The sequence below is a fragment of the Helianthus annuus genome, chromosome 4 (assembly GCF_002127325.2).
Source record: "Helianthus annuus cultivar XRQ/B chromosome 4, HanXRQr2.0-SUNRISE, whole genome shotgun sequence".
In the NCBI taxonomy this organism is placed as follows: Eukaryota; Viridiplantae; Streptophyta; class Magnoliopsida; order Asterales; family Asteraceae; genus Helianthus; species Helianthus annuus.
The window spans coordinates 73,250,827-73,276,276 of record NC_035436.2 but is presented as its reverse complement, the minus strand read 5'-3'; the positions used below and the strand labels follow the sequence as shown (position 1 = coordinate 73,276,276).

The window sequence follows — 25,450 nt, the reverse complement described above, 5'->3', positions numbered from 1 at the left end:
CACGGGGACCATCCGGGCAATTAACTCTTAAGAAATTAAGACTTTTTATTATTAGTAAAATCAATGATTTTATATTTGTAATTTTGTTTGGTATTATTTTATTAAAAAGTGCATATTATACATATAATTATATTATGTCTTAAGTTATTGATGCCATCAATGTTTTTTTTTTCAATTTTATGTCTAGCATTATATATATTATGGTGAAAGTTTAAAGTTCATTAGAGATAACTAGTGGGAAGGCCCGCGCGTTGCTGCGGGTATTTCGCATTTGGACCCAAAAGGTTTGAAATCTTGCCATTTTCATCCGGCTCGTTAACTCCATCCATTTTCTCCGCTAATTCAGGGGTATTTCTGTCTTTTTTGTTAACTTAAAGGGCAATTATCTCTTTTTCACTTTACGTACAAGCATATAGCATAATGTACAATTATTCAAAAGACTGAATTGCCCTTTAAGTTAACAAAAAAGACGGATATACCCCAAGGAGAAAAATGCATGGAGTTAACGAGCTGGATGAAAATAAGAAGATTTTAAACCTTTTGAATCCAGACGCGAAAAAACAAACGTTCGGATCAAAGTTTTGCCAAACCTCAGGGGACGAAATGGCATTTTACTCTAATTGGTATTACAAAGCAAAATTAATTTTATCACTCCCTCCAACATAAATGAACGAACATAAACGGACGTTCTCGAACATAAGTGAATGAACAAAACGTGTGTTCATGTTCGTTCGTTTATTAAATAAATCGTCGAAAAAATTCACGAACAGTTCATAATGTCCGATTCTTTTACAGGCCTACCTTAATCAATATAGAATCATGTGTTTTTTACATTTTATTTCTAGGGACTAATGGCCATAACAGCTGGCTTGAAGCCCAACATATATGTAGTCAGATTCATAAAGAGATTTTGAGCATCAACCATATATATGTAAGCACTCAAACATCATACAAGGCTACAACCATACTGAACTCGAAACAATTTTGGGGTTATGTGACAGGGTTATGATATTAGGATTAGGAGGCCACAATGTTATAACAACTCCAAAATCAAAGAGTTGGTGAACAAGGCATCAGTGAAAAAAGAATTAGGGGTACACGGGATAGATTTTGTGTCGATTAGTAGTGGTGTATAATGCACTGATGGAAGACATCATGCGAAACCTTTCCAGAGGTTTTGGAAGATGGTTTTAAGATGCTTGTATTATACGTCGTAGAATATGATTATTTTTGTAACTGGATTGGTAAGACTCTTTCATGCTAATCGAGCCGAGCCAGGCTCGAAAACAAAACGAGCTTTTTACAAGCGAGCCTCGAGTCGCGATCTCTTTGAACACCTCTATCATGCTGAACTTAAAAACAAAATAGAATAATGTTTCTTTCTGAAATGGACACGGTACAGGGAACTATAGATGGGTTGAGGCCATGAAATGGTCCGGTCGAAAAGAATTTGAAACATCAAGGATTGTCAAGATGGCAAAGAAGCGGGAGAGCTAAAGAACCATGGTCCACTCACTTTCCTTACGGTTAGTGCGTGTTAATAATAATATTAACTCCCCATCAATTTTACTACTAAAGAAGCATTCTAGTTTCAAAAATTGACCGTTTGTGTCAACTGTCGAAACAGGTGCATGATGGATCAACCAAAGGCTTCACTGCAGATGTGGATGGATGGAACACTTAACTAAAAGAGACTGTTTTCTATGTGTGAATGACAGGTCTACACAAACCATTATGAATATATGATCTTCTACAATGTTGTCTGTCTATGTGTAGTTTACTAAAAACATTGGCAGCATAATAAAGGTAAATATGTGGATAGACAGACACTTAACTAAAAAGAAAATGATCTCTATATCTAACTGACAGGTCTACACTACACAAAACAAAACAAAACAAGATAAACATATAATCTTATAGAAGAAACTTGTCTATATGTAATTAACCATCATCAAACATTGGCAGCACAAAATCGAAAAAGTAGGCAGTTAACGATCAGATCTTACTCCATACAGCTCACTTAAACTATCCATTATAGGACGAAAACAACCGAAACAATACGCAGATGCTGTGCATTGCCATTCCTAGGGTTTGAAAGTGTCACTCTCAACATCTCTCCCTCCAGAATCCTTCTTACAGTCTCACCTATTCCATCACACAATGATAAGGAATCAAATAACATATCTATGATAGTTTCCCTGCGAACCGGACATTCATCAAACACTTCGTGAAGCGTAGCGGGAAGTTCGTTTATGTTTCTTCTTTTAATTTTAATAGATAAATGGGCACGAACAAGAAATTTAGTTCGTTTGTTTAATTAAATGTTCGTTCATAGGGATGAGCAAATGGTACCGCCATACCAGGTGCCGGTACCGAATTTCCCGAACGTAAACATTCTCGGTACCGAATTTCTAACTACAAATGGTACCGGGTTCATTTCATAGGGATGAGCAAATGTTTACATCATAAACTACGTTCCAAACCTATACAAAAAATCATTTTGTTAAAATACGAATATCGATATAAAAGCAAATGATGTAATGTGTTCTTCCAATCTAAAAAACGTATACTCCGTAACACATCTTGATTTTTTATTATCATATGCGCCCATAGGCAAAAGTTGCGAATCAGGCGAATACGCAATCGTAGGGATGAGCAAGGTATCCGTACTGAAATTCGCCAAATATGGGTACTTATATGGATATACATGAATGCCACATGTTGAAAAAGACAATATTTCAACAAAGATACTTCATTAAGCATATGATGGATTATACCAAATCGGTAACTTTAGGCACCTTTTCATTGACAAAAATAAAGTCGAGATTTTGTAAAAAAAATCAACTATTTTGAAGAAAAAAGAAGTAAAATGCCATTTTCATCCCTGAGGATTGCCCACTTTTGCGACTTTCGTCTCTGACTCTGAGGTGCCATTTTCATCGAAAAGTTTTAAAACTTGCCATTTTCATCCCTAAGGGCCAAATTTCGAGGGACGAAAGTCACAATAAACTGTCATACTCAAGGATGAAAATGGCAATGAAACGCAAACCCGAAGGACTCAAATGCACAAAAAAGTCATTTTGGATGGAGCAAGCAAAAATGACTAAACCTTAGGGACGAATTTGGCATTTTACTCAAATAGGAAATATTTTTGTAAAGTTTGGAACGATAATCGTACCTTTGAGATTGCACGTTGTGCAAAGAATACATGAAGAAGACCTTTCAATGTGTCCGAAAGAACAAGCTCATTGAACACCTTCACCTCCTCCTGTAGCAACAGATCTTTAATTTATTCAACACAAATATTTTCCACAAAAAAATAACTAAAACCAAAATACCTTCAAAACAACCAGCATTATTCTTGTTTTACAACCACATATAAACCAAAATACCTTCAAAACAACCAGTGTTTTACAACCACATATATATATATATATATATATTACATAAAGCTTTCACAGTAGGACAAGACCCCAACTGACTGTAATACAACCATAAAATGAAAGATGTCGCAAACAAGAAACAGGGGATGAACATTAACTATTATTAAGCGTTAAGCTTGTTATGGAGAGTTACCAAGTCTAGAGTAGAGCATCAATGCACAATCCAGGCCCATCATCAGCCGTTGGCATTCTAACTTAACTTCCATTAGTGGAACCACACTGGATTTTTGGTTCCAGATCCAGGCATCATAACTCTCAGCAGCATATTCGAAGCATCGATGTCCATACACACATTAATTTCCGCGGCCGGAGGTATCCCTACAACCTTGAAATCAACTTCATATGCCAACATGGTCATATATGGCTTCAGGAGGAAATTAAAACAAAAGTAACCTGAATACGGTTGCTAAGTGCAAATTCAGAAACCGCCCGTTATCCTGTCAAATCCTGAAGTTCCCTCTGTCGATAAAGCATACGATCAAAACACACTTTTCTATCATCAGCGAACACGAATATCGAACAAATCGAAACATGATCCATTACCATTAATGGAGGAAACACAAACATTAGTTTACAAACGAAATCTGAAGCAAAACGAAACCCTAAGAAAACTTACTTTTGCGTGTGCTAAAATTGAAGCAAAACTTAAAGGAATTGATTTGGAGTCGATGAAGAGGAAATTGTGACAGATTGTAAGACACATAATTAAAATTTGAAAAGCAAAATTGTTGTAGAATATTATTGGTTCAGAGATGGCTTCATTGTTAGGTCAAGAAACCCCTGCCTGCCTAAAATCACCAATTGAAACTATCTATAAACAGATACTTACAAACAAATCAATCATCAATCATACAATAACATCAACAGATACTACTTACAAGCCATGACCACTGGCTCCGATCATCAGTAATGTTTTGGGAACCAGATTAGGGGAATTTATGAGTACAAAGCTTGTTCTCCTAAGATGTGGACGTGTGTACCGGAAGAGAATGAGAGGGGTCTCGATGATGGTAGGATCAAATGCCTCCTTCAATTACTGGCAATGAGGGCATGTTTGGCTAAGCTTATTATAGTTAAAAAGGACTTTTGGAAAAGGATTTTTGGGAAAAGGACTTTTTGAAAAGTAGTTTTTAAAAAAAGTGTTTGGATTAGCTTATTGATGTAAAATTACTAAAATGGGCATTCTTTTAGATATAAGGGGGTAAAGAAAGGGTATATTGGTAATTTGTAGTTTGAAAAGTTAAAAGCTGACCAAAAAGTCACAATATTGTGACTTATTGAAGCCTCCTTTTTCTTCTTTGCAAAAAGTCATTTCTAAAAGGACTTTTGACTTAGCCAAACACAAAAACAACTTATTGGCTTTTTGATAAGTCAATAAGCCAATAAGTTGTTTTGAAAAGCTTAGCCAAACATGCCCTGAAGCCCATTGAATGAATGAATGATGATGAGGGGAAAGGACGCAGAGGTGAAATCCCTAGATTGCCCCTTTAGGCGTCTTAAAACTACTTTGAATAATTTCTCATTTCACCCCCTCTAACATAACATAGCTTCTTTTTCTTTTTCTTCTTGTACACAATGCTTTAAAATTTGTATGTGTGGCAAATTACCTAAAGGGCAAAAAACCCATTTCTCTTAATAAAGGTATATAGATTACATCATCGAAAAGAATAAGAGTAAATTTGTATGTTACAAACTAGAAAGTAGGTGTCTGTCATATGATATAAAAAATCAAATAAATAATGTTATAAATGAGAAGTACCTACACCACATTGCCGTCGTTCCACTGTCGGCACCACCGCTGATGATGCTGATTCGAGATGGACTGGTGATGATGATGATTCGAGATGGACTGATCTGGAGAAGAAGGATTCGAAAATCTAAAGAAGAAAGAAGATTCGAAGATCTGGAGAAGAAAGAGAATTCGAAAATGTAGGGATTTGATTACAGTTTCCTATTTCAAGTGGATTTAAAAGACTCTATTACCCCTACAATTTGCAAATTAGTCCAAAAAAATAAAACACATTTTACAATTTGGTCCCTACTGATCTCAACCATTAGATCAAAGATCTAATGGCTGAGATTCTTTCTTACCCTCTCACGCTTTTGGTCTTTTTTACAGGAATTTCAATATATATATATATATATATATATATATATATATAGGGTAAGGTTCATGCGAGAACCACCCTTATTGCGAGAACCAATGTGAACACAAAATAAATTCTAAAAAAAATCAAAAAAGCACTCAAATTTTTTTAATGTTTTTTTTTTCAAAAAATCGCTATATTTCGTTACCATTAAATTTTTTTTTTCGAGTAACTGATATCTATGCACATGTGCATATGTATCATTACTTCGACAAATTCGATAATACGTTATCAGGAATAGACAATTGCACTTTAATTTACAATACTATTCGTAATACACTACTTTTTACATTACCAATATTTAAAATGCACATTTGCATCATTAGGTATAACCATGATATAACGTGTTTTGGTACAAAAAGTTTATGATTTTAAATGGAGAAGTAGGCTCATATACATGTTTTTTGGTTAGTTATATCTAGTAGTTGATGGTTTGGTTATAGTTGTCAATTTATGATGTAATATGTTGATTGGATGGTATAAATGGTGTTTACATACATGTAATAAAGTGAAAATATCGGTAATGGTATTGTATTATGGATGGTAGGAGGTAATGGTAGTGTATTATGGATGGTATGATAGATGAAAGGGAAAGTGTATTCAAAGTAGTGTACCAGAACACTTTATTTCATGTTGATACATATAAATGCACATGTGCATTTCTAATATTGGTAATGTAAAAAGTAATGTATTACATATGGTAGTGTAAATGAAAGTGCAATTGTCTAATATGTGTAATGAATTACGAAATTTGTCAAATAAATGACAAAATGCACATGTGCATGCTTGTGTATTATGGATGGAATGATAGATGAAAGAGAAAGTAGTGTACCAACACACCTTATTTCATGTTGATATGTATAGATGCACATGTGCATTTATAATATTGGTAACGTAAAAAGTAGTGTATTACACGTGGTAGTGTAAATGAAAGTGCAATTGTCTAATATTTGTAATGAATTACGGAATTTGTCAAAGAAATGACACAAATGCACATGTGCATGGACAACTGTGACTCGAAACAAAAAAAATTATTTTTTTTTTGAAATTTTTTTTTATTGTAAACAAAATATAGCGATTTTTACAAAAAAAAAATACTAAATTTTTTTTTGGGGTTTTTTTAGATTTTTTTTAGGTATTACTGTTTGTGTTCATACTGGTTCTCGCAGTTCTCGCAATAAAGAGTGGTTCCTAACAGATCTTTGTCGTATATATATATATATATATATATATATATATATATATATATTAAGTCTGTATAATGTGCTTACAACAATGTTCCTGTAATCAATTCTAATATTCATTTATCGGATTAAAAAAATTAAAACTATGTAATGTGCATACATCAAAGTTCCTGTAATAAATTCTAATGTTATTTCATTTATCGGTTTAAAAACATAAATTTCAAATGTAACAATTTTCGATAAAATTTTTTTGTTATTTGATTACATCAGGAAAAAAAATTAAATTTAGTTACATTACATATTTCAATATTTTCTTTCTAAAATCAAATTAGTCTTACCATGTTATAACAATCGATTTTCGTTAAAAAAAAACCATAGAGCTCAGTTATAATATCGAAAGTCAAAAACCGACATGTTTGACTTTAAAAGTCAAATCAAAATAGAAGCAATAACAATGTAACCATTTACTACCCTTGCACCGCCTTAGCCATGCCAAAAGCGGCTGCAGACGCTATGGCTCCAATCAGGGCTGTTTGTAGGGCACTCCAAACTGGTCTGTCCCCGGTGAAGTAACCTTTGGCAAACCCAAAGATCAGCAGGGCTAATATGGTCACCATGACAGATGCAACCAAAGCTTTTTGGGCCACTGGGATGAGCATGTAAGGTAGAAGCGGGACCAATCCACCCAATACATAAGCGATCGCGATTGTTAGTGCGCTTTGAAGTGCTCTTTTTGGATCGGGCTTTTCAAGTCCAAGTTCAAATCTGGATAATAAAAATATGAGAAATTGTTATTCATTCATAATGACCAAAGATCACATACAACCATATCCATTAACATTTTCTATAAGTTGTTGACGTTTTGTATTAGAGGTAGCAAATGAGCAGATTAGGTTGCGGATTCAAGTCAAAATACGTGATAATTATGTGGGTCGGGTCTAATGGAGGCTTCAGTTGGTCCAAAACATAAAGTATGGTGTTAGCGTACAAATGGCATCCCTTCAAGCTAAGCAGTTAATGCGGTAAAAAATCAGATATCGGTCAAGGACCGATATTTGAGATATCGGTTATCGCGGTGCGATATCGGTAATTTTAATATCATGCAAAATTTATATATAGCAATTTAACACTAACAATTCAGTATATTCTCCCACCATTAACATATTAACCTTTTGCAACTTGCAAAACACTAACAACTGTAGCAAGTAGGAACTGACTAAGACTTAAAACACTAACATTTAACAAAAACAATTAATAACTAAGACTTACAACACTCATGGCAGCAATAAGAAGAAAGACGAATGGTAGAACTAAAAAGAAAGATGCTGTTATTGGGATAATCGGTCAATATCGCCCATAATATCGGTACCATATTCTGACCAATATTTTACATGGGGACCGATAACCGATATATCGGTGATATATCACCGAATTAACTGCATAGCCTTCAAGTAATAAGACAACATGCATGGAGGCCTCAGATCTGCTTTTGTAATATTCCTTATAACTCTTCTTTGGCTAAAAGTATATCATGGTGACTGATTTTTTGTCTCCAATAAACTTATTTTATTTTGACCATCATAAAGTGTGGCCAACGTGCTAAAACAGCCAAAATGTTACACATAAAAGATAACTTATGATCAATTTTATATATACCTAAAACACTAAACAACAAAGTTAATTAAGTATTGTTTATAATTGTTCTAATTGAATGGCAGATTGCTTCTGGTTTGCCAAACACCACATGCTGACATGCATAAACTCTCCTTAAAAGTAAAACTGTAAAAGACAAAACATTCTTGAGAAAGACGTAATGAAAAGACGATGTTTAGCTTATCGATGGCTAGCTTACATATAATACTCCAAGAAACGATTAAAAGTTTCCTAACCATGTCCTACTAAGATTCCAATTGTCTAAAATCAAGAAATAAGAAGCAAATTTACTAATCTAGCCCTCAAGCTTCCATTACTTTGTTCTAAACAGTTAATTTGAGGATATGTAATAACACTTACTTCATCATGAAATCAAGCCATGCTTGCGGGTTCTTCCTCAAAGCATTCACCACAGGCCCGTACTCATGTGGCTCCACCCCATACTCCGCCACTTCAGCCGCCTCTACAGTTTGTATACATAATCAGATCACCAATTATCAATTCCGTACTATCGAGTATGCATCTAATTTTTTGAATGAAATTATGAAATAACCTGAATCAGGTATGGTGTCAATTTCTTCTTGTTCTCTACGTAGCTCTCTATCGTAATGATCAGCTTCACTTTTTGCAGCCAAATACCTACACATTCAAATTATTGATCAGAGTATGATATCGGCATTAAGTCATGATACAAAACGAAAAAGTAACGAGTTATTGGAGCTAAAATCATCTTAAATCCATATCAAATTTTGAAAATCAATAACGCTAGGTTGTACCTCAAAACCTGAATTCTATAACCTAACAACATTCGCATGCAATTCACAATAGAGTATCGCAAATTCGTAATGATTAGAATTATGTCGTAATGATAAGAATTATTATGATTCTGTCACAAATTCGGATCATTCAAATTATTGATCAGCATTTGCAAATTATTGATCAGCATTTGATACGGCATCAAATCATAACACAAAAACAAAACCTAACAAGTTATTGGAGCTTAATTCATCATAAATCCAAATCAAATACTGAATATCAATAATGTCACACCCTGCTAGTTGCGGAAGCGTGTTGCGTGTGACGTAAGAAAGGTAATCATTGCATCCAATCATGTATCACTGGCTCAAGACTTGTTTCCTGAAATACATGTAGTTTTAAAAAGTCAACAAAAGTTGAGCGAGTTCATGCAGTTTTTGTTATCATATGTAATCGTAGTATTCATGAAAATGAAATCTTGTAATCATAGTATTCATGAAAATGAAATCTTGTCATCATGGTATGTTCTGATTCATACATGGAGTCTGTTAAGGATCTATCAGTGGGTAGCGAGCCCCTGACATAATGTACCATAAGTAAATAACCAAACCGAGAACACTTTGTCATCATTTGGGATCACAAAAGCACTCCAGGGTATACCAACCAGGAGTGGGGCGTGCCTCAAGCCCAATAGATCTACACCTTTTGCACCTTGGTCACTAAGTGATTAATGGTTACTAATGTTATCTCCTTACTTATGCACATTGATCATGTTATCTACTACTCCGTAACTAACATACCAATAGTTTTAGCATGTATTTCCCCTCGATGTTTTTGAAAACAAAACATTGAAAACAGTGAAAGGAGGGACATGAACTCACAAGTTTGCGTTCCTGTGTTATGATATCGAAGTGAGCGTCCGTACGTGTCAATAACCTACATGTGTACCGATCTCGTTAGACACTAGGTCTTTCGGACCTCGTACAAGTTGTTCATCTTGAATTCTTTATTATGTTCTCATTTGTTATCTTTAGAACAACTTTGTATTTTAGAGCGTTGATAGTTTACTCGCTCGATTGTTATGTGTATACATGTATTCTATTCGTATTGAGTTCATAAGCGTATTCATGTATTCTATGTGTATTGACTTATGTGTTATCGGCTTCGTTCTTCACACGTCCTCATGCAGTGCACGCATGCCATTGAGCCTTTGCTCATGTCATTGGGCCGAGCCCATGTCATTGGGCTGAGCCCATGTCATCTACGTTATCATATCTAACCCATGTTTTAATGTTATTGGGCCGAGCCCATGTCATTGGGCCGAGCCCATGTCATTGGGCCGAGCCCATGTTATCTATGTTATCGGGCCTAACCCATGTTTTATTGTTATTGGGCCGAGCCCATGTTATATTGCCATTGGGCCCTAGCCCATGTATTAAGGAATTTGGGCCTAGCCCATTACTAACTTTGATAGGTCTAATTCTAACTTTATGAGTCCATTAACAAAATCTTGCAATTTTTACCAAAATGTTACCAAGTAGCAAACTTTAAATAAGTTCATTTTTCCTATGAAAAATACTTGGTAATTTTTATACTTTTCGACTTTCCGGATTCTTGTTATAGGTCACTTACATATGTGCTCGTTTAAACGTCCAAAATATGTTATTTTAGACTCGACTTTGCAGTAACTTGTTTACGGTGTCGATACGCCCAAATTGTCGTCATCAAGTGTTATGTATTTCCATTTCGGCCATTTTATTTAATTGTCCGATTTTACTAGCATTTCTTGGACCATGTAGGAACATGTTTATGTATTTATTTTGATCGCCCTATAGGTATCTAATACATACACATATATAGCACATATACACATACTTGATATGTCTCAAAATATATAATTTTTCTTACCAAAAATTATACTCACACATTGTTATATTTTTACCCATTTATTTTTGTAAAAATATAAGTTTAAGTTCATAAGAACTTCTTGAATATTTAAACCTTAAATATTCCCATCAAAGTTTCCATAATGACGTTTAAGACCACTAATCGCGTTTAACCTTGTTAATCACCTTTTAATCCCCTCTTTAATCGCGATTAGATTTTTAGAAAAATTCGCCATAGTTTCCCCTAAACTATGACGTTTTCCCACGTTATAAAAACGCATTTAAATCACCAAATCAAGTTTCTAAATCACCACAATTTACCAAGTTTCACCAAATATCATTTTTACAACATTAATCAACACTCTTTCCTTCAAATTTCTCATGAGCATTACTTATGTTAAATTTCAAGACTTTAAAGTTAATCACTTTTCAAGTTAATCCTTCACATAAACTTGATTATGCTTGTTTTATGCTTTTAGAAATCCCCAAGTCTTACATATTTCAAGTTTATTAAGAATACCAAGACTTTTTATGTAACACCTTTTATAAACAATTTTATATAAACTTGTTTTATGTAAAAACCAAGTTAGTAGTGTTTTAAAAGTCTTGATTCAAGTTCATTCTCATGTTCTATCTTTCAAGAACACTAATCAAAGCTTCATGTATGTAATACTCATGAATTTGAAGGTGATGATCTTGTAGGATTTAAACATATATATGTTTAAATCACATTTTCAAGTTTATTATGGCTAGATTAACATATCTATGAAATACTACAACAAATAAACATGAAGATCATCATAAATCTCATCTTTAAATAACTAATCTTGACGTAATCAACATAATCAACAAGATTACACTAACTAGTTGCACTAATCTACACAAATAACCACATAATAAGTTTAGATTAGTAGATTATTAGCTTTGAGATTAGGGTTTTTGGTGTGATTTTTATTAGTCTTTTTGATGATCAACTTGTACTTCCATAATCTATACATAATAAGAAGCTTAAATATGGGTTTAAGAAATCTTACAACTTTGCACAAGACAAGATAAGGAAATAAGAAGAAGATTAAGCTCCAAAGTGCTCCTAGTGATCCTCCATTGCTTAAACTATATTGAGATGTTCTTGAAATGGGATTTTGATGCCTAAAATGTCGTGTTCTTTAAATCAAAGTGGGTGTTATGTGTGTGTATGTGTGATCCGTGAGGTGAGGAAGGGAAAGAAAAGTGTTTGGTTTGTGAGATTTTGCAAATCATAGTGGAGGTGTTGTAGTTATTATTGTAGAAGATTTGCATGTCAACAAAGTCAAGAAAGATTTCTCCTAGCCATACTTGAATCCATCATTTTCTATCATCTTTCAAGTTTTGAGTTGATTTGGGTGGGCCCCCATGTGAGCCGATTGTTTTGTTGATGTAGCATAGAAAGATATATATATATATATTTTTAATAAAAAAAATAACATGTTTAAACATAAATGTTAATTTGGATGTTTAGGCATTTACTAGAAGTCTTGTGCCATTAGCCCACTAATATTAGTTTAGGGTGTTAAATGAAGTCCAATTAGTTTATTAAATTAGTAGGTATAAGTTTTGGATGGTAAAAAATACCGCTAGTTCGCTCACCCATTCGATATCGGGTGATATACGAAAGTTGTAGTGTAGTACCGGGAGCTATGGTTTTATTTTACCATCGATGTTATGGCATCTATTTAAGGCGTTTATGATGCCAAAATATGGTTAACTAGCTCGTTGGACTAGTGTAAGTTGTATTTGGATACCTTAAACGCTTTCCGTTTAGGCGTCGGCTAGTTAATGACACTTTTATTTCGTACCGACGTAGGTTTGCCGCAAGTTGTTATCCCGCAACCAAATGATGTACGAAGTGATTTTGAGTTCCAAATTAAGCTTAACTAGTTCGCCATGTTGTCCGTTTGGTTGTTTTGGCGTTGGAAAAATTGCTTACTAGTTCGTCGGTTCGCTAACGGACTAGTTTAATGCATAGCGATATAATATCGGAAGCTTATGATTCTGGTCATCTCATTGATATCCTTAAAATGTTTTAGTGTATTTTTCATCAAGTGACATAATTCTGAAGTCCCGGAAATGCTTTGTTATAGGTTCGGACAAGTTAAAAGTGCTATATTTTTAGCCGAAATAGACATTTTTGAGATTTGGGCGTTATACCGAAAAGTCTTGTTTATTTGCAAGATGTGTTTTCATAATAATGTTTTCTTATATAAATGGACCCAGTCATGTTGTTCGTGTGTCGTTTTTCATAGTTTCGATCTGTTTTCAGGGTTTTGCTGGCATGAATAGTGTGACCGTGAATAGTGCACGCAACACTTTTTACCAACACTTTTAGGACATTGTTTGACTGGTTTCGAAATATAACGAAAACCAGCATATGTTTTAGCTTCGTTTTCTTGTCCTAACACTGATATTCAGTATACGACACAGTTACGTAATTAAATTACGCTAAATGCATGCGATTTTGTAAATAAATAGTGATTAGTTTGTACGGAATTACCAGTTATTTGCCATTTGTCACATTCTCCCCCTGTTAAAAAGAATTTCGTCCCGAAATTCAAGTTGAGCCACCCTTTGCAGGGGTCTTCTTAAACAGATGGGGATACTTTGCTTTAATCTGATCTTCACGTTCCCATGTGTACTCGGGTCCGTGACGTGAATTCCAGCGGACCTTGATTAGTTCGATATTACTTCTCCTTGTCTTGTGGACCTTCCGGTCCATAATCTCTACGGGTTCTTTGGTAAACTGGAGCGTGTCGTCTACATGAATTTCATCCGCTGGAATGATAACTGTATCAACGGTAGGACTTTTCCTGAGGTTCGACACATTAAATGTGTCATGTATGTTGCTGAGTTCCTCTGGCAGTTTCAACTTGTACGCAACGGTACCGATCTTTTCCAGAATCTCAAATGGCCCAATGTATCTCGGGTTTAGCTTTCCGCGTTTCCTGAATCTAGCTACGCCTTTCCAAGGCGAGACTTTCAGTAAGACTTTGTCTCCGACCTCGAAGGATAATGGTTTGCGTCTTCTGTCCGCATAGCTCTTTTGTCTGTCACGAGCCGCTTTGATACGGTCTCGTATCTTTGCTATCTTGTCAGTAGTCTCTTGGACTAGTTCAGGGCCAACGAGTTGTCTGTCTCCGACTTCCGCCCAACACAGTGGTGATCGGCACTTCCGTCCGTATAGTGCTTCGAATGGGGCGGCTTTAATGCTTGTGTGATAACTGTTATTATATGAGAACTCTACCAGCGGTAAATGCTTATCCCAATTTCCGCCCAAGTCCATCACACAGGCGCGAAGCATGTCTTCCATCGTTTGGATGGTTCGCTCACTTTGCCCATCGGTTTGCGGATGAAAAGCGGTGCTCAGATCCAGACGAGATCCAAGTGATTCTTGAAATGATTGCCATATTCTTGATACAAAGCGACCATCACGATCCGAGATTATCGAAGTAGGCACTCCATGACGTGCCACAATCTCGTTGAGGTAGATTTCGGCTAACTTCGCGGTACTGTCTTTTTCACGAATAGGTAGGAAGTGAGCTGACTTAGTTAATCGATCAATGATAACCCATATCATGTCATGACCTCGAGAGGTTCATGGGAGTCCTGTAACGAAATCCATTGATATCTGCTCCCATTTCCAACCAGGAATCACGGGTTGTTGTAATAACCTAGATGGCTTTTGGTATTCGGCCTTGACCTTTGCACAAGTTAGGCAATTCCCCACGTAGATCCCAATATCTTTCTTGAGTTTAGGCCACCAATAATATTCTCTCAGATCCTGGTACATCTTATCAGATCCTGGGTGTATTGAATATCTGGACTTGTGTGCTTCATCCAGCACTAAGTCTCGTAAGCCACCAAAATAGGGAATCCAGATCCTTCCCCTGAAATATAAAGTGTCATCTTTGTTTGTTTCCATGTGTTTCCTTGCTCCTCGCAAGTATTCTGCTCGAATATTTCCTGGATTTAGGGCTTCCCGTTGTGCGTCGCGCACTCGAGTTGTAAAGTTTGTCTGGATTGTCAACTCTAAAGCCCGTACTCGTAATGTTTTAACTCTTTCTTGCTGGCTCAAAGCATCCGCTACAACGTTTGCTTTGCCCGGGTGGTACCTGATTTCACAGTCATAGTCATTCAACAATTCTACCCATCGCCACTGGCGCATGTTTAATTCTTTTTGATTGAATATATGTTGAAGCCTTCTATGATCAGTGAATATGGTACACTTAGTGCCATAGAGATAGTGACGCCAAATCTTTAAAGCGAATACCACTGCGCCCAACTCTAGGTCGTGAGTGGTATGATTCTTTTCATGAACTTTCAACTGTCGTGATGTGTACGCGATGACTTTTTCACGTTGCATCAATACACAACCCAAGCCTTGGTGCGATGCATCACAATACACCACAAAGCCATCGGTGCCGTCAGGGAGTGATAAGATTGGCGCTTGGCATAGTTTATCTTTGAGCGTTTGGAATGCCATTTCTTGTTTTTCACCCCAATCAAACTTTTTATCCTTTTGAGTGAGTGAGGTTAGCAGTTGAGAAATTTTAGAAAAATTCTCAATGAATCTTCGATAGTATCCCACTAAACCCAGTAATTGTCTTACTTCCGTTGGGGTCTTTGGAGTGTTCCAGTTCTTTATGGCCTCTATCTTAGCTGGATCAACATGTATTCCGTTCTCGTTCACCACGTGACCGAGAAATGGTACCTCGCGAATCCAAAATTCGTATTTTGAGAATTTGACATACAATTGTTCTTTCTTAAGCAGCTTCGGAATAGTTCTCAAATGTTGTTCATGTTCTACCTCGGTTCGTAAATATATTAATATGTCCTTAATGAATATGATCACGAACCTGTCAAGGTATGGCTCACATACCTGGTTCATCAAATCCATGAACATGATGGGGGCGTTTGTTAAGCCGAAAGGCATAACAAGTAACTCGTAATGCCCATAGCGAGTCCTAAATACTGTCTTAGTAATGCTTTCCTCTTGAATCCTCAGCTGATGATGTCCGAATCTTAGATCAATTTTGGAATAGAAGCTAGAAAATTGTAACTGATCAAACAAGTCGTCAATCCTTGGTAAAGGATAGCGGTTCTTTATGGTTAACTTGTTCAGTTCTCGGTAATCTATACACATCCGAAAGGTTCCGTCTTTCTTCTTGACAAATAGCACCGGAGCTCCCCAAGGTGAGAAACTTGGTCTATTGAATCCTTTATCAAACAATTCCTGAAGCTGAGTAGATAATTCCTGCATCTCCGAGGGTGCGAGTCTATATTAAGCTTTCACCACCGGTGCAGCTCCTGGCACAAGATCGATACTGAATTCGACTTGTCGCTGCGGAGGTAGTCCCGACAAGTCTTCTGGAAAAAACTTCACGGTATTCCCTTACCACAGGGATGTCCTCCACCTTGCGCTACTCGGCCTTCTTGTAGACCACATGGACAGAAAAGGCGATGCATCCTGTTTTCAGACTCTTCCGAGCCTTCATACAGTTGTTGGTCAGCAACCGTCGGTCGTGTTTTTCTCTGTGAACCAAAAGATGTTCTCTCGTCAGACAGGGGGGAAAAGAATAATAGTTTTCGCAGGACAACTACTTCTGCTCGGTTGTCGGCCAACCAGTCTATGCCAGAAGTTAAGTCGTAACAACCTAATTGAATGAGTAAAAAGTCGTTACTGAATTTTCGTGCTCCAAGTTCGAGTGTGCATCCTTTGATGTCATTCCTGACTTGAATAATTTACCATTGGTCAATCCTATTGAATGGGATGACGTCTTGTTTACTTGACTCGGCCAAGCATACTTTGAATTTTATGGGGATGAAGCTAATACCGACACCGGTGTTAAACAACACGGATGCAACAGGTCGGTTGATAGGAACGTATCCGTGACCCTTAATGACTTCACATGACTTCGCTAATTCCTCATTAGCTAAGTTGATAGAGCAAGACATGTTTAACCTACATGACTCTAATTCGTGTATATGCTTAGTATCTAAAGACACTAAGTTAAGCCGACGTTGGTATCCAAAGAATTGATACATGATGGTTGTAGAGTAGAGCATACCCCTAGACTTGCTTACTCACTAGCTTGATTCATCCTTAACCATCCATGCTCGTAGTCACCTCCTTGCCACAGTAAAAACCACCTCGTTCATTCTTAAATATAGCTAACTCATTAGTTTCTGTTTTGTGCCAAGTCTCACCACACTGCTACTCTTGTCACTTTTGCAAGTGCCCTCATGATGAAAGTTTCACCTATCTCATTCCGAATTTTGACAAGTTATTAGCATACTTCTAATGCGATCATCGATTATGGCAGTAATCGCCTTCACTTTGCGTGTCACGGGATTTCTCTTTCTCTTAATACCCTCCTTGGGCAGTCCCCCATCCTCACCATACCCTTGGCGAGACTAACTGAGAGAGTTACTTGAAAATAAATCTAGGTAGGGTGACATGAAGTGATCATGATTCGGATCTCAGGGCTAAACCCCAAATGTAGTGCTCAGTGCGTTTGGATTCGAGTGTTGTCCAATATGCAGTCAATCCTTGACAGATTGTAGAGGCGTGGGGGTAACTAACAACAAAAGTTCTAATCATGATCGAGTTCTAAAGCTCGGTTCCCAAACTTGGAATTTTTCCACTAGCGAGCAATACTCTTCTCGCTTAAGATTCTTGAGTTCTTCCCACAATAACCTCTTTGTTGTATTACTCCCTATAGTTTGCACTTGGAGATTCCACCAAGTTAACGCCTCATTCAACAGAAGGCTATTCGTTTACCAAAACGTTTACTTAGGAGTACATTTATTAGCAAGATTAACTGACTTCCTTGTCTTTATCTAGCGGATAGAACTCACCGCACCTTCCGTATCAATGAGGTCTAGCGGCTTAAAATCCGAAAAAGCCTTAGGATTAAAATCTGGTGTGACTGCATCTCCAAGTGTGGCACTGCCACTCATTCTCGTCCCATCGGGATTTGAACCACTTGAACTACCGGTACCATCAGTACCATCACTAGTGTTGACTCGACAACCTCATGTTGTTCCATATGACCTCTAGTTCAACTTTAATAGTAGGGCGCTGATTAACTGACCCTCTTCTAGGCGTAGATTTTCTTGTCGATGCCACGTTGTTTCCGATACATAGTATCATTGGGTCTAGGCCTTTATTTGGATAGATATAGCCTATCATGCGCCTAAGAATTAAGAATGTGATTGGTCATGGAAAACTCAAGACAGCGTTGCTCTAGTGTGTTTGAAAAATGATATACATGAATAAATGCATTCCAAAATGCATAGTACCTCTTGAGTGTATTAGCCATGTGCCTAAATGGGAAAAGAAGTAATTCGTTGAGATGGAGAAACCAAACGGTCGTCTCCAATTTTTACAACGTGTATCCCATACTTCATGGATCTCGATCGCCCAAAGTAGGAAAAATCCTTCGCCGCACTAGCCCGTGTGACGAATACGTTGATACTCCTTGAGCTCCACGAGCTTCGACAAAATTGTTATAATTTCCGTAGATGTCGAATAATACAATGAAGGGGTTGTAGCTTGGCTCATGCCATATTATCCCTTGGAATAAGATAAATATCAATTGGTGGAGTTTAGTGTAATCATCTCTGATAACTAAGATAAGGTAAGGTGTCATAGACACCAAAGAACCAGCCCATGTACAAGAATTTCAAGAATGTTAAGGAAAAATCCTCCATGAGTGGCTAACGAGTTTTGTTTGCTTTCGATGACTAGTCTCAGACGACTCGTGTTATAGATCGAATGTTAAGTGCAAACAATACGTATAGTCTTCCTGTATTGTAGAGTGTTATAGTAACCGTTCTGGTTAGTGTTCCACTAGATAGAAATTTGAACAACTTAAGAATTTCGAATGGATAGTGATCTCTTGGTTTGACCCGCAGAGCCCACCAGGATTCCCATGCACTACAAGTTGTTATTACGTGGGCCCCCGTAATAATAAATTGCCTTGCATGGTCACCCCAGTGTCTCTCGTTCAAAGCAGACGAACAGTCAGAGAAAGGAGTATATTGTCTACATACCTTCAACATAGATGGGACCTTCGTGTTGGTCCACGTGCCAATGCCCCTTATCATTACTCGTGAAAGGGCACAACGTAAGACAGAATAGAAATATAGAGAATCCGTAACAATAGCAACTTGAGGGGCAACTTTAAGATGAGTACTTCATCTTCCTTTTCTGGACAAGAGTGTCATCAATCACGATTAGTATGAGCCTCATGGACCTCATCCCACAAGTAGAGTTATTGTCTTTGTCACTATCGAAGCCAGACTTATACCCATCCAAGGGAAAATAAACATCTTCCACGGGATCAATTCTTTAGGGTCTCGCTTAGGGACCACGACCGCCATAAGCTTCGTAATAGACGCGAGGTCATCATTCTCATCGCGTGGGTCAAGTGTAATAATAGAATTCGTAGTCAAAGGTATTTTCGTTCATGGCAAAATATTCCGTACAACACATATATAAATATATATGTATCTATATAATCACTAAATCTCATGCTATTTTTTTTTTGTTCTCGTGTTTCACATGTAAGCCTTAGTGTTTTCAAGTCTATTCCTTATAGACTAAACACGTATTCAACCATATCAGTTACTTATGATTAAGCCCACGTGATAGATCCTCATGTTATAGTGACACAATGAAAACCTTTTGTCATTTTGTCATACTTTTTGAAATCATCTTTGTAATGTTATCAAATTTGTTTTCATGTGAGAGCCCTTGGTGATTGTAGACCAAACTTTATAAAAGTTTGTCCCCGGTTCACTACAATCGGAGCTCTGATACCAATCTGTCACACCCTGCTAGTTGCGGAAGCGTGTTGCGTGTGACGTAAGAAAGGTAATCATTGCATCCAATCATGTATCACTGGCTCAAGACTTGTTTCCTGAAATACATGTAGTTTTAAAAAGTCAACAAAAGTTGAGCGAGTTCATGTAGTTTTTGTTATCATATGTAATCGTAGTATTCATGAAAATGAAATCTTGTAATCATAGTATTCATGAAAATGAAATCTTGTCATCATGGTATGTTCTGATTCATACATGGAGTCTGTTAAGGATCTATCAGTGGGTAGCGAGCCCCTGACATAATGTACCATAAGTAAATAACCAAACCGAGAACACTTTGTCATCATTTGGGATCACAAAAGCACTCCAGGGTATACCAACCAGGAGTGGGGCGTGCCTCAAGCCCAATAGATCTACACCTTTTGCACCTTGGTCACTAAGTGATTAATGGTTACTAATGTTATCTCCTTACTTATGCACATTGATCATGTTATCTACTACTCCGTAACTAACATACCAATAGTTTTAGCATGTATTTCCCCTCGATGTTTTTGAAAACAAAACATTGAAAACAGTGAAAGGAGGGACATGAACTCACAAGTTTGCGTTCCTGTGTTATGATATCGAAGTGAGCGTCCGTACGTGTCAATAACCTACATGTGTACCGATCTCGTTAGACACTAGGTCTTTCGGACCTCGTACAAGTTGTTCATCTTGAATTCTTTATTATGTTCTCATTTGTTATCTTTGGAACAACTTTGTATTTTAGAGCGTTGATAGTTTACTCGCTCGATTGTTATGTGTATACATGTATTCTATTCGTATAGAGTTCATAAGCGTATTCATGTATTCTATGTGTATTGACTTATGTGTGATCGACTTCGTTCTTCACACGTCCTCATGCAGTGCACGCATGCCATTGAGCCTTTGCTCATGTCATTGGGCCGAGCCCATGTCATTGGGCTGAGCCCATGTCATCTACGTTATCATATCTAACCCATGTTTTAATGTTATTGGGCCGAGCCCATGTCATTGGGCCGAGCCCATGTTATCTATGTTATCGGGCCTAACCCATGTTTTATTGTTATTGGGCCGAGCCCATGTTATATTGCCATTGGGCCCTAGCCCATGTATTAAGGAATTTGGGCCTAGCCCATTACTAACTTTGATAGGTCTAATTCTAACTTTATGAGTCCATTAACAAAATCTTGCAATTTTTACCAAAATGTTACCAAGTAGCAAACTTTAAATAAGTTCATTTTTCCTGTGAAAAATACTTGGTAATTTTTATAGTTTTCGACTTTCCGGATTCTTGTTATAGGTCACTTACATATGTGCTCGTTTAAACGTCCAAAATATGTTATTTTAGACTCGACTTTGCAGTAACTTGTTTACGGTGTCGATACGCCCAAATTGTCATCATCAAGTGTTATGTATTTCCATTTCGGCCATTTTATTTAATTGTCCGATTTTACTAGCATTTCTTGGACCATGTAGGAACATGTTTATGTATTTATTTTGATCGCCCTATAGGTATCTAATACATACACATATATAGCACATATACACATACTTGATATGTCTCAAAATATATAATTTTTCTTACCAAAAATTATACTCACACATTGTTATATTTTTACCCATTTATTTTTGTAAAAATATAAGTTTACGTTCATAAGAACTTCTTGAATATTTAAACCTTAAATATTCCCATCAAAGTTTCCATAATGACGTTTAAGACCACTAATCGCGTTTAACCTTGTTAATCACCTTTTAATCCCCTCTTTAATCGCGATTAGATTTTTAGAAAAATTCGCCATAGTTTCCCCTAAACTATGACGTTTTCCCACGTTATAAAAACGCATTTAAATCACCAAATCAAGTTTCTAAATCACCACAATTTACCAAGTTTCACCAAATATCATTTTTACAACATTAGTCAACACTCTTTCCTTCAAATTTCTCATGAGCATTACTTATGTTAAATTTCAAGACTTTAAAGTTAATCACTTTTCAAGTTAATCCTTCACATAAACTTGATTATGCTTGTTTTATGCTTTTAGAAATCCCCAAGTCTTACATATTTCAAGTTTATTAAGAATACCAAGACTTTTTATGTAACACCTTTTATAAACAATTTTATATAAACTTGTTTTATGTAAAAACCAAGTTACTAGTGTTTTAAAAGTCTTGATTCAAGTTCATTCTCATGTTCTATCTTTCAAGAACACTAATCAAAGCTTCATGTATGTAATACTCATGAATTTGAAGGTGATGATCTTGTAGGATTTAAACATATATATGTTTAAATCACATTTTCAAGTTTATTATGGCTAGATTAACATATCTATGAAATACTACAACAAATAAACATGAAGATCATCATAAATCTCATCTTTAAATAACTAATCTTGACGTAATCAACATAATCAACAAGATTACACTAACTAGTTGCACTAATCTACACAAATAACCACATAATAAGTTTAGATTAGTAGATTATTAGCTTTGAGATTAGGGTTTTTGGTGTGATTTTTATTAGTCTTTTTGATGATCAACTTGTACTTCCATAATCTATACATAATAAGAAGCTTAAATATGGGTTTAAGAAATCTTACAACTTTGCACAAGACAAGATAAGGAAATAAGAAGAAGATTAAGCTCCAAAGTGCTCCTAGTGATCCTCCATTGCTTAAACTATATTGAGATGTTCTTGAAATGGGATTTTGATGCCTAAAATGTCGTGTTCTTTAAATCAAAGTGGGTGTTATGTGTGTGTATGTGTGATCCGTGAGGTGAGGAAGGGAAAGAAAAGTGTTTGGTTTGTGAGATTTTGCAAATCATAGTGGAGGTGTTGTAGTTATTATTGTAGAAGATTTGCATGTCAACAAAGTCAAGAAAGATTTCTCCTAGCCATACTTGAATCCATCATTTTCTATCATCTTTCAAGTTTTGAGTTGATTTGGGTGGGCCCCCATGTGAGCCGATTGTTTTGTTGATGTAGCATAGAAAGATATATATATATTTTTAATAAAAAAAATAACATGTTTAAACATAAATGTTAATTTGGATGTTTAGGCATTTACTAGAAGTCTTGTGCCATTAGCCCACTAATATTAGTTTAGGGTGTTAAATGAAGTCCAATTAGTTTATTAAATTAGTAGGTATAAGTTTTGGATGGTAAAAAATACCGCTAGTTCGCTCACCCATTCGATATCGGGTGATATACGAAAGTTGTAGTGTAGTACCGGGAGCTATGGTTTTATTTTACCATCGATGTTATGGCATCTATTTAAGGCGTTTATGATGCCAAAATATGGTTAACTAGCTCGCTGGACTAGTGTAAGTTGTATTTGGATACCTTAAACGCTTTCCGTTTAGGCGTCGGCTAGTTAATGAAACTTTTATTTCGTACCGACGTAGGTTTGCCGCAAGTTGTTATCCCGCAACCAAATGATGTACGAAGTGATTTTGAGTTCCAAATTAAGCTTAACTAGTTCGCCATGTTGTCCGTTTGGTTGTTTTGGCGTTGGAAAAATTGCTTACTAGTTCGTCGGTTCGCTAACGGACTAGTTTAATGCATAGCGATATAATATCGGAAGCTTATGATTCTGGTCATCTCATTGATATCCTTAAAATGTTTTAGTGTATTTTTCATCAAGTGACATAATTCTGAAGTCCCGGAAATGCTTTGTTATAGGTTCGGACAAGTTAAAAGTGCTATATTTTTAGCCGAAATAGACATTTTTGAGATTTGGGCGTTATACCGAAAAGTCTTGTTTATTTGCAAGATGTGTTTTCATAATAATGTTTTCTTATATAAATGGACCCAGTCATGTTGTTCGTGTGTCGTTTTTCATAGTTTCGATCTGTTTTCAGGGTTTTGCTGGCATGAATAGTGTGACCGTGAATAGTGCACGCAACACTTTTTACCAACACTTTTAGGACATTGTTTGACTGGTTTCGAAATATAACGAAAACCAGCATATGTTTTAGCTTCGTTTTCTTGTCCTAACACTGATATTCAGTATACGACACAGTTACGTAATTAAATTACGCTAAATGCATGCGATTTTGTAAATAAATAGTGATTAGTTTGTACGGAATTACCAGTTATTTGCCAGTTGTCACAAATAACACTAGGTTTGACCTCAAAAGCAATTCGAAACGGAGTATCGTAAATTCACAATGTGAGTAGTATTATAATTCTATCTCAAAATCGAATCATTCGAGTTATTAACAAAAACGAAAAGTAACAAGTTATTAAAGCTAAATTCATCACAAATCCATATCAAATAGTGAAAATCAATAACACTAGGTACAACCAAAACCTAAATCCTACAACCTAACAACAATCACATGCAAATCTCAACGAAGCATCGTAAACTTGTAACAATTAGTATTACAATCCTATCGCAAATTCAAAACCAGAATATAACTACAAAATCAACAAATTAAACCTAAAAAAGCAAGCGAACTAACAAAAATCGGTTAAATTACCCTCCGAGTCCCATAGAGATAGCACCGGCAGCAACCTCCGCTATACCGGCGGTGAGGATGATGGAAGACGAAACGTTAGCACCGGAAAGACCAGCGGCAAGCGCGAACGGGACGGTGAGGCCGTCAGAGACACCGATGATGACGTCACGGACGATTTCACCGGCGGTGAAGTGGTGCTCCTTGTGCCGGTTGAGTAGATACTTTTCCGATTCGTTGATGCCGCCCATTGTTTGTTGAGTTTCGAAAAGTTTTCTGTAAACAGTCCATATATATGATGAAGTTTGCATGGGAAATGTAAGTTTCATTAGTGGCCCTTTTGGTTTGGTTAGACTGGAAGGTATGGGGGCCGGCTGATGCCCGGCTTGGCCCGGCGCCGGACCCCCACACCGCCCCCCTGGGTTCGGCTGGTCCAACCCGGCACCACACAACCGGGGTTGCCGCTCCACGCTTTCAAAAAATAGCCGTTATTCAACGGCAGTTTTAATAAAAAAAAATCATTTTCATTTTAAATAAATACCACAATCTAATCCATTTTTATACCATTCTCTCTCATTCTACTCCCATTCTTCTCCAATTCTCTTCCTTTTTTATAAAAACACTCTATAATTTTTATACCATTCTCTCCCAATCATGAATCCATTCAACCCAAACAACCCCAACCCGAATAATCCCAATCCGAACCAACCTAATTTTTTTTCGAGTCCCGCTTACACTCCGACTATGGATCCTTCGTGGGGGGCTTCACAATTTCCGTTTTCGGGTTTCCAACAAACACCCAACGCCTTCTCACAAATGTCTCAACTTCAACAAGTTCAACAATATCAAGCGCTCCAACAAATCATGCAACGCAACACGTTTGAACAACTCCAATCGCAATCGCAACCCCCGGTTCAACTTGAAGATGATGATGAAGAAGTCGTCCCCGAATCACCACCGCAAGAGCTCACGCGCAAAAAAAAAACAAGGGGAAGGGAAAGAAGGTTGAACCCGAAACCGCGCCAAAACCGAGAGCAAAGGGGAGA

General features: G+C 36.6%; 1 protein-coding gene across 1 annotated transcript; it reads right to left on the bottom strand.

Moving 5' to 3' along the window:
- Nucleotides 1-7,130: 7,130 nt before the first annotated feature.
- Nucleotides 7,131-24,663, bottom strand: LOC110874473 (vacuolar iron transporter 1). Its single transcript, XM_022123107.2, has 4 exons — nt 24,429-24,663; nt 8,981-9,066; nt 8,788-8,890; nt 7,131-7,539 (listed from the first exon to the last, which is right to left on the bottom strand). The coding sequence occupies exons 1-4, from the start codon at nt 24,653-24,655 to the stop codon at nt 7,242-7,244; spliced, it is 714 nt and encodes a 237-aa protein (XP_021978799.1). The 5' UTR covers nt 24,656-24,663; the 3' UTR covers nt 7,131-7,241.
- Between the last annotated feature and the right edge of the window lie 787 nt (nt 24,664-25,450).

Coding starts and splice junctions, on each gene's coding strand:
- LOC110874473 (XM_022123107.2), bottom strand. CDS start 24,655: ATGGGCGGCATCAACGAATCGGAAAAGTATCTACTCAACCGGCACAAG. Junction 9,067..24,428: donor ATCTCTATGGGACTCGGAGG/GTAATTTAACCG, acceptor TTGAATGTGTAG/GTATTTGGCTGCAAAAAGTG. Junction 7,540..8,787: donor TGGCTTGATTTCATGATGAA/GTAAGTGTTATT, acceptor TTTATTATCCAG/ATTTGAACTTGGACTTGAAA.